General features: G+C 32.2%; 1 protein-coding gene across 1 annotated transcript in view; it reads right to left on the bottom strand.

The window, feature by feature from the left end:
- The window catches only part of LOC108736479, a 31,679-nt gene extending 21,622 nt beyond the window's left edge, over nucleotides 1–10,057 (bottom strand). The window contains exon 1 of the mRNA XM_018468925.2: nucleotides 9,583–10,057. Within this exon, the coding sequence (XP_018324427.1) occupies nucleotides 9,583–9,652 (70 nt within the window). The 5' untranslated portion in view covers nucleotides 9,653–10,057. The remainder of the gene's footprint in view (nucleotides 1–9,582) is intronic.
- Nucleotides 10,058–10,794: the final 737 nt, after the last annotated feature.

The raw sequence follows: 10,794 nt of genomic DNA, 5'->3' as shown, positions 1-10,794 counted from the left end.
ATTTTAAATGCAGGTATTTCAAATAAGTAAATCAAATCTCTTGTTACTTGGAAATAACCAGATGATAATGGGACGGGTGTTTTAGACAAAAGACTCCCGCTGTTTCTTAACTATGGTACTGTCCAAAATGTCAAAGGCATATGGAGCTGACCAAAAGAAGAAACGATTTTCTTGGAAAAATGCGAGAAATTCAATACCGAAAAGACTGTAATTATTATTCATTAGTAAGTGGCATTTCGCGTAAATTTCGCATTTTTTAGGGCATTTAGTGTCAAATCAAGATTTATTTATATCGAAGGAAGGTGGGGTCTATAAATTGTAAAACAATGCAATTCAGGGTTGAAGTTTTAGTCGTCATTCTATCATTCATGTAAAGTGACAATTGAGTGTGTTTCTTTAAGGAATTTCCATTAATTAACCTAAAAACATACAACAAACAAACACATGTAATAGAACTTAAATGAGCACAGATCGCAGCGTTATTAGACGCAACGAATCGACATTATTCTATCATCGAAAATGTATCATTTATGTGCTTATTTAAACTTATTTGTAACCTAGTAAGAAGCTTAGAAAACTTCGACCTATATCTATAATCAGATGCGTCGCTCGAAGATTTAATTTTTTATGAGATGCATCCCCTTTAAACGATCCACGTATTATTTTCAATATTAAAAATAAACAACAAGGTTAGATTAGGTTGGATTAAGTTAGATTAGATTATATGCAACGTGGTACATAAAAAACTATATGAAGGGCAATTATAGGTAAATCCTAGATATCATGTCCTTTAATAAATGCAGAATGCCGAAATCTTTAATTTAGTACACCATACATATATCAGTAAATACTACTTTTGAATATCTATTAAGTATGTAGATTTTTAATTTATTTCTTGGGCTTACACGTGATTCATAGAATTTTGCTTTTGTCCTTTTCTGACAGCTTTTGCAGTGGTGAGTTATTTCGGATTAAGAAAATAATTAATCACTACTTTGGCACCCTTTATTTAATATTAAACGTAGATATAATGCTAGATACTGATTTCTAGGAGCTCTCTAAGAAATCTTTGTAATAATAATAAATAATTAGTCCTAAGGTTAGCAAAATTGAAATTGTTTTACAAAAACAAATTTGACTTTTTACTTTTTCTTTTAGGTAAGTACTGTACAATAGCGCTAATTAAATAATATCGAGTTACCATATTATTCCAAACCTTGAACTTTACTTTTAGCTGATGCGTTTAGACGCTGATAAAGAAACTTACATAATATTAAAAATATTTCACTATATGACTAAGTGGTTAATAGTTCATACAACAGAAAATTGCAAACAAAGGAAGTATTTGTTATTAACGAGTAATAGGAGAATGAGAGGCGGAAAAAACAATTTAATTGCTGTTAACAACTCTTCAATATTAATCTTAGTCATGTACTGTAACGATTTAGTGTAATAATGCTGTTACTACGCTTTATTTTGCAAAAAAGCAATAGTAAAGTCTTTTATAGTTTTTATCTATGAAGAGGCCAGAGAAGTTTTAGGTCATTTACAGACAAATACTTTTTTACATTAGTCTATTAGTATCAGCCATCATCGGTATTTCAGTTTAGTTTTAATTTAATTAGTTTCTGATTTATTTAATTTAAATTTTTAAAATGGCTCTATCATCATCATGTTTAGCCCCCCTTGTGCAGATTTTTTGTCGTGGCGTAAGTATTTAATAACATTTATTTTTGTTACATATCAGGTATATATGTATTTTTAAGGGAAATGTGTTATAATATATATTACCTACAATCTTAATTTTTTTTAATATAAATTTTTTGATGTTATTAGCAAATACAGTACTGTAATGTAATTTTGAGAAACAATATAACTGGATTGGGTATTGTAATTTTAATGTACTAGGTACTTAAAAAATACATATATTACAGAAAATTAGTGGATTTTCAAGTATATTAAACATTATTTAAATTTTTTATACGCATAACGTAATTGTACAATACTTTTCTGCATTGCAATTTATGGTACGATAAAACACAAGGTGACAGGCAGAGACGGATCCAGGGTTTTAAGGAGGGGGTTCACAAAAATTTATGCCCTTTTCTCTCGAATCGAGAAAAGGTTTTTGATCAACTTTCGTTACTTTCGTGACCATATTTTATACTGTTTGAAAGAATGGTCTTGCGCAAGGTATATCACAAGAAATTGATAACTTCTAGTAAAATAATGCATAAATAAATGTCGAATTTTGGTTTTCCTGAACCTGAACGAGAGGTCACTGGCCGCAGGAATGTTAAATGGTTTCGGGGTTGAAGGCAGTTTCCATTAGTAAAAATAAGCTGAACCGAGAAAAAGTGCAATAAGTTGTTAAAATTGGTTAAAAAAGGTCCGTATATACATATATGCGAAACTCCTATAAGATATATATATATATATCACCAAAACGACAATATATTGCTGTTTAATTGAAAATTTTTGAAAAATGAAAACTTTATACGAGAGGTTTATTAAAAGTATTTTATAACAAAATGTAAATCTTTTTTTCATTTGTTATTACAAATGTAAAATGCGAAATAGTTTTCCCTTTCCTATTTTAAATACGTATTTTCAAAGTGCTTATTTAAAATAAATACTTTTTTGTAGTACCTATTTAATTTTCTACATTCACTTAACTATACAATATTTTTATAAGAAAACCTTGCAGGTATTTTCTCAGTTTTTAAATATTGGAGTTTATCCAGACTAATAGTGGTGTTTGTGCTATATCAGCAGCTGCGAAGATTGAGTATGATTCATATTTTTCTATCTGAAATGATTGAGATAGAGTTTTTCTATATTTATGTTATAGTTTCTTCAGTACTNCCACCAGATTATTTTGAAATTTTAATTTTTTTTTTCATTTCCTTGTAGAGGTTTCACAACTAACGCCTGAAGCTATTGAATATTAATTATTATTACTCAAAATTTTGAAGACAGTTTGATCCTCAAAAAATACTATCTAATACTTATGATGCATAAATATTTAAAACCTAATAAATTATGTAGTTATAAAGGAAATGGTGAAGATATTACATAAAAGGCTAAGAAGATACTTAAGAATTAGAAGAGTGAAGTGTAAGTTTTAACATTTACAATAATTTTTAACAAATTGAGACGAGTGGGCTTTGAATTTAATTAGTAAATAGGTTAACAGGTCTTATACACACCTGTTTTGCATTTCTAATTTTTCGCTGTAGCATGCGGATATTTTAAGAATACTTATAACAGTTATGACCAACGAAAATTTCTTGTAATGATTTATCAACACTTTCTCCAACACAAGTGTTGATTACTTCGTAACTTTTATAATTTTTGTCTGCACAGTAGATACATCTCAACTGAATTAATTTGTAGTACCTATCATGATAGCATTAAACAATGACAAGTTGAAACATAACAATGGGATGTAGTTAATAGGAATTTTACAATTTCTCTTTCTTTAATAACTTGTTGATAAATTATTAAGTACTTATACGTTTATGTATGTATTACATTTTGGACTATGGAGAACACACAAGGAGCACGAGAATCATGTAAGTATTCAAAACTTTTTCCGAATAAGAAGGCGCTAATGTTCCATAAGCACAGAAATATTACCATGATTTTAGATTAGAAGCTTGCATTTCTCCACATTCGTTGCAAGGCTAGGGATAGGAGTGGACTTGCTCAATGTACGACTCAAACCGTATAGTTTCACTAACCTGTGCTCCGCCGTACACTGCGCAGTAAGGGAGTGCGCATCCGATTCGTCGCGTAGACAAGGAGATTTTGTTTTGGTCTTGTGTTTGACAACTGAAAATAACGAAATTGATGCGTGGTCGCTCATTGCGCAGCGTACTAACGCATTTTCTTTCCTTTATTAGTGGTTATGCTTTTTCAACTTTTCGCCAGGCTTTAAACTTTTGCTCTTATATCTAGTCTTCTTAATTATTTCTTATATATAATAGCATATTACGCAGCACGAGGTGAATGTGAACAATATAATACCATGTGTCATTTGATGGTACCTAATCCGAACTAATAATCTGTTGCCATAGGTGATTGGCTTTTAACATTAAAAACAAAAGTTATTTTCATTGATACGTGTAATTCTACGTAGGGTATCTTAATTGAAATTCGTAAATTACTATACTCTAACACGTATTCTAATGTAAAACTTAGAGGCAGTGGTCTAAACGCTTCATTTGGCTTGGTCCTTTTTTTTTTGGTGTTTCATTCCCACCAGCCAGTAATGTTGGAAGTTCTTCTTAAGTCTCCTTTCGGAAATCGTAGGAATGGGTGGATGGTGGTTCGGGTGAGAAAGATGAGATGGACGAAACGAAGACAGAAGAGAATGGAAGATTAAGATTGCTTAAGTGATCCAAGGAAACCACAGAAAAATTTAGACCAACGCAGACGGACTCGGAAACATCTAGGCCATGCCGCTCAGTGAGTTGGTCCAGCACTCCTGTCCTTTTAAAGGAGTTGCAGTATTAACGCGTAGGAGAGATCACTGGTTATATGGGGGAGGAGGCATGTAGTCGTATGGGCACGTTAACGTGAATAAAATTTGAGAAAACCAGACTCCTTCCCTATATCCATCCAAACTAGCTGCTAAAGATGGGATAGCAGAGTAGCAATGAACCGAAACTAATACTTGGAAAGGCTTTTGATCAGGTTTCTCCTATATCTTAAGCTAGCATAAGAGATTACAAAAGTCCGTGTCAATATTCGGCAAGTTCATTCAATGAAGACAACAGTAAAACGAAAAGAAAAGACGATTGTAAATGTATAGATATTGTATTTAATGTGGCTGCGTTATGACTCTCTAACTGAGGATGACACCTTGGGTGTCAAAACGCATCTTAGGTTTCTAAAAGCTTTGTAGAATTTCGAGTATGTATGTTTCATTAATCATACAAATGACCCATTCTTGTTTTGCTGTAATTGTACTGGAGGCTACAAGATAATTGTTATGGTTATGGACCAAGAAGAAACTCGTATTCATCTATTACCTAAAAAAATGTTATAACACTAATGCTGGTTGGTAATCGTTTAATATCTTTTGTAGAACAAACAAGTTTTAGATTTTAGGCATACAAATTGAATGAGGCAACATTTTCAAGTTCAGAAACAACTTATCTACCAATAGATACTGTAAGTTTTGAAAAAGTTCTGGTGATTACGATTAAATGTTTATTTATCGAGAGTTTCTATAAATAAAGTAAGACATTGAAGTACAATATTCTATTGTATTCTAATGTATTTCTGAGTGATAATGTCTAAATTTTATTAAAAAGAAATATAAATACCTGGAATTTACAANATCCATTTTGCATGTTTAAAGAAAATTATTTTTTTACTGATAGGTATTTGTTTAGTTCGGAATTTGTATCATCTTCGTTACAACATTGCAGTGTGTTTCTAGGTCAACAGTGGTATTTTCCGGGCTGTTTTATCATGTTCCATGGATATTTTTCCGTTCCTTGATGGCGGCATCTTGAGTGGTGACTTGGCAGGTGCTGAGTTGTGTCTGATATTCTGCGAAATTCCAAGGACCACGATAAAACAGCCTAAAATAGAATACCGAATCCACAATATCTTTGACTATCTATTTCCAAGCAATTCAGAATTTTTTACGCTCTCATCTGGTCAAGTATTAATAGAAGACAGCTCTGTGTCTCTTTCTAAGTTTCTAGTAGCTTCAAGCATGAATTTCCGTTCTTTTTATATAATGTTTGATCGGTAATTACAGCAAAACGTCATCATCATCATAAAGTCGTCAGTCAAAAATCTATTTGGGCACGCACCTCCACTTTTTCGTATCCTGAGCTAATCTTCGCATTTCCCTTAAACTAGAACATCCCACACCCTTAACTATCTGCGAACAATAATCTAATCTAGGTCTACCTCTACTCCTTTTAACTCCTGTTTCTACCTCTAGTACGTCACTGATTAGCCCTTCATGCCTGAGAAGAAGACCTACCAACCTACCTCACCTATTTCTTGTTGATTTCCATAGAGCTTTCTGTTCTACTATTCTTTCTAATAACTCTTCAATTCTAACCCTTTCCATCCACGCCATCCTCATCGTTCGCTTGTAACGCCACATTTCGAACGCTTCTAATCTTTTTTTGGCGTCGCGCCCACCGTTTATGATTCGCACCTGTATAGCGCCGCGCTCTAAACACACATCTTTAATAATCTTTTTCGAATTTCTAGATTAACCATTCGCAAGCATAGAAGTTACTTCTTTTTATTGAAGGCAATTCGACCCTGCGCTATTCTCTGCTTTATATCCCTCTACTCTTTCCGTCCTGACTTCCTAGATACTGCAAATCAGCCACTTCTAATTTTTTGTCTCCTATCTTTATATTCGCTCTTTCCCTACTTTTTCTTCCCTAGCATATCACTATTTTTGTTTTAATAGCAAAACTTAACATCAAAAAGTTGTTTTGCAATTTGCAAATAGAGAAAACGTCCAGAAAAGTATATTTAAAAAAAAAGTATTTAAATGCAAAATAGAAATTTTATATTTACATTTTAAATGCAAGTTTTTCAAATAAATCACATCTCTAATCGTGTATTCACTAATAACTGTAAGAGTCAGAGTAACACAAATTATTTAATGGTAAACAGACAACACTCTACGACATCTAAAAGGTCGTAATCAAGATTTTTATTTTAAAAGAGCAGTGATAGCACTGCTTAAAAATGTTATACAATCACTTTGAACGCTGTATGGCGTTAATATGAATTGTGTACCTACATACATATGTATACTGAATAAATACTGACATATTTTATGACCTGCATTTTACTTCACATCAATCCCATACACAATAGACTGGGACATCGCATAATAACCATGTATATAATGTGTAAAGATCCTAATAAAACTCGAGGCTTAAATATGGAGTAAGCATTTGATAGTTTCAATGCCAGAATAAATTGTTTAAAGAGAAAAGGCTTTGAAGAACAGTAATATTTAACGAGCTTTTGTTAATTATTTTCACGTACATACATAATTATAACATAAATTAACATTTAATTAATGGTTAACAAATGATTTCAAAATTGTCAAATAAGGCAAAATTTCATTATAAGTTGAACGTTGAACTACTCAATTAAAATTATGATAGTTATGAAAAGAAGTAAAATCTAGAAGTAGTTTGCTACTTATGTAATACAACAGTATATAATTTTAAATGGAAATGAATAAAATATTCGAAATACGGAAGGAACACTTATGCCAAAATTCAGTATTCCTATTACAGAAATGCAATGGGGGTAACCCAATGTAACCTAACCTTTTTTAACCAATAAAAAAAAGGAGAAGGTTATCAAATCAACGCGTATATTTTTTTGTTTTCTTTTATGTATGACCACGCATAACCTTTTACAGAGACCTATTTTGAAAATTATATTTTTTTTTGGAAAGGGTATCCCCTGAAGTTGGTTCCATATAAATTTGGAACAAAATTCCAACCCTAGGGGTAGGAAAACAGGGGATGATTGTTGATTGTTGTTCACTCACTGATTTCACTATTTCCCTTATTAATAGGCACTAATTTCCTAATTCTATCAAGAGAAATAATCTAAATTAATTCTCCAAATTAACCATTAAAAATTTGTTTGAGTTACTAATAAGCCCAAAGTTTTAAATAAACCTCTGGTTTTTATCTGGTCATTACAGCAGTATTAGCATCTAGCACGGAGGAATTAAAGATAGCTTAAAATAAAATGAAAGCGGTATTGACAAAACAGTATTATATAAATATAAATAAAAGTAAAAAAAAGTACCTATTGGTATGCAGCGGAAGAAAAAGTAAGTAAAAGAGCGAATATAAAAACAGGACACGAAAAATCAGAAGAAGTGGCTGATTTTAGTTATCCAGGAAGCGAAATACGTCAGGACGGAAGGAGTAGTAAGAATATAAAGCAGAAGATAGCGCAGGGTCGAGTCACCTTCAATAAAAAGAAGTCACTTCTATGCTGGCGAACGATTAATTTATAAATTCGAAAAAGATTGTTAAAAGTGTATGTTTGGAGGGCGGCACTGTACGGGTGTGAAAATAAAAGGTTAGAAGCGTTCGAAATGTGGTGTTACAGATGAATGATGAGGATACCGTGGTAGAAAAGGTTAGAAATGAAGAGGTATTAGAAAGAACGGGAGAACATAGGACTCTATGGAAGTCAATAGAGAAGAGGCGAGATAGGTTGGTAGGACACGAAGGTCTAGTCAAAGACATATTAGAGGTAGAAACAGGAGTTAAAAGGAGTAGTTGTAGACCTAGATTAGATTATTGTTCGGAAATAGTTAAGGATGTGGGATGTTCTAGTTTTAGAAAAATGCGAAGATTAGCTCAGGATGGGAAGGAGTGGAGGTGCGTGTTTAACCATTCTTAGGACTAACGACCTCTTGATGATACAGTGATATCCTTAGTGAAGCCAATTTTTTAAATAAAAGTCTGAGATAACTTAGGAATTTAATAATGTTTGCTTTATTTAATACATCTAATCACCTATTTCTCTGTAATTAATAAAAAAATGCATTTTATTATTAGCTCACATATACATAGGTATGTAGTACCACCGTTAGTAATTATGTGGTTACAATCATTTATTAAACTTAGCGTGGGATTGAAGCATTTTAGGCGCTTTCAACAATTTAACAGTACATAACTATGTAATGCAATTAAATTGTTTACACGGTTGAAATTGTGAAAGTTCCTTATGATCATGAAAACAGGAAATTCGTCGTGTAAAAAAATTCTTCTTACAAAATAGAATAAAATTCATATTTTCAATTCAATGGTCAAGCAACGTCAATAGCAATAACTCTCAAATAAGTAAGTAATCAAAAATAAATCTTGAATTATTAAATATCTAAAATAACTTTTCTACGAACAGAGAACTGAAACTCGGTGAAATGCATAAAATACATGAACCCTTCAAGGGTATTATATTATTAAAACCAATTTTATTAAGCTGATCAAGTAACACTAAAATCACTTATTTAATTAAAAGTCCAATCATACCAGGACTTTTTACTACAATCAAGTTCTATCGAATTAAAGTAAACAAAATGTCATTATTGATATATCAATTTATTANTAAATAAATAAATAAATAAAATAAATGTGTCAACGAAACGTAGATGACAATTTTTTCACAATAATTTTATAACTAAAACTTCCTTTCTTTTCATTGCAATTTGAATACAAGAATTTAACATAACTTTTTACAAGTACACACGACCGATTCAGTCCTTTGGGATGTCCTGGATTATATTCCTTTCAGAACTAAAATCTTACGTTATATGTATATGCAATTGATTTTTTATAAATATAATCTGAATTTTCACTACGACCGGAAAGTGCGTATCGGTCAAGAGTCTTCTTATCTTTCTTATCATGGGGTAAATTATCAACCTTCAAAAAGGCATGCAGAATAACATCGACGAACCCCACCAGTCACCCGGTCCCAATCTAAATAATATAAAACGATGAAATATGCCGATGGATTGTTTTGAGGAGGAAACTTGAAAATAATTCTTACCCAAATATTTAACTTGAAAGGTGAGAGGTAAATCGTCTTTTGTAATACTAATGTCTCTTTCTGAAGCCATTTCTACCACAATGTTTGGTGATTTTCACTTGACAAAATAAACTACGCCGGTTCGTTATCACAGAAATATGAAAGATAAAATTGACACGTACTTATGTACCTACGAATATGTGAAAACAGACACACAAACTGATTAATATTTGCTTTAAACTACTGACGATAAGCATACAGCGGTATCTGATTCACGAACCATGTGTACGTATGCCATATTAACTTTCACTCGTACATCCTTCCCGCCTTGCGTTAAATAAACGACTGTTTGGTTTTATTTCACCTGTTGTCGTGCACCTTGTTCACTGTCCCCTCACCGCCTTTCAACTTTATTAATTGTTATCTCTGAAATAAAAAGCGGAGCGGTCGAGGGTGACCGTCAAGAGGCCAGGGATGGAATCAGGCTCATTTCTAAGTAATCCGACAACGATTAAATATGTGAATTTGTGAATCGGCTTTGCTGCGGTGACTAAAACCATACAGTTTTATCTATTATCGCAGACATTTTTTAGCTTTGATAAGAATACGCAAGGACTTTGCTAATTATAACATTGTTGAGTTAAATTTGTACAATACGAACCAATAATAATGTATTTAGGGTAAATGTCTAGATGATGGCGGTGGGGGGGATCGACAGAGGAGGTCTTCCCTACCACTGTACCATAAAAAGTTTGTGGCGGTCTCACCCCCATAAAAAGTTATGGGTGTTAGATGATGACCCCCGAAGGGTTGGTGGGATCGAAAGAGGGTAGTCACCTGAGTAAAATCCCATAAAAAAATTTCGGCGGTCTCACCCCCATAAAGAGTTATGGGGGTTGAAATTTGATTATTTTGACAATTTTCATACACTATAATTCAAATAAAATTCAATAAAATAATTATTTTCAAGTGGGTGGAGGTGGGGGATCGAAAGAGGGTGGTCACTTGAACAAAACCCGATAACCTAACCTAACCTACCCTATTGATAAAGATATTTAAATAATGTTTTATATAACTTTCTCAATATTTTTATGTATTTTTCATTAATTTTACCTTTGAATATTGTTTAAGAATGACTATATACATATTTACATGCCTAGAAATGTATAAAAATTGGCATATTGATTAACTTTGAACCCCAATAACTTTTTATGGGGGTGAGACCGCCACAAA

This window comes from Agrilus planipennis, unplaced genomic scaffold (assembly GCF_000699045.2).
Source record: "Agrilus planipennis isolate EAB-ADULT unplaced genomic scaffold, Apla_2.0 scaffold127, whole genome shotgun sequence".
NCBI lineage: Eukaryota > Metazoa > Arthropoda > Insecta > Coleoptera > Buprestidae > Agrilus > Agrilus planipennis.
Note: the sequence above shows the minus strand (reverse complement) of the source record. Positions and strands in the feature narration are given on the sequence as shown.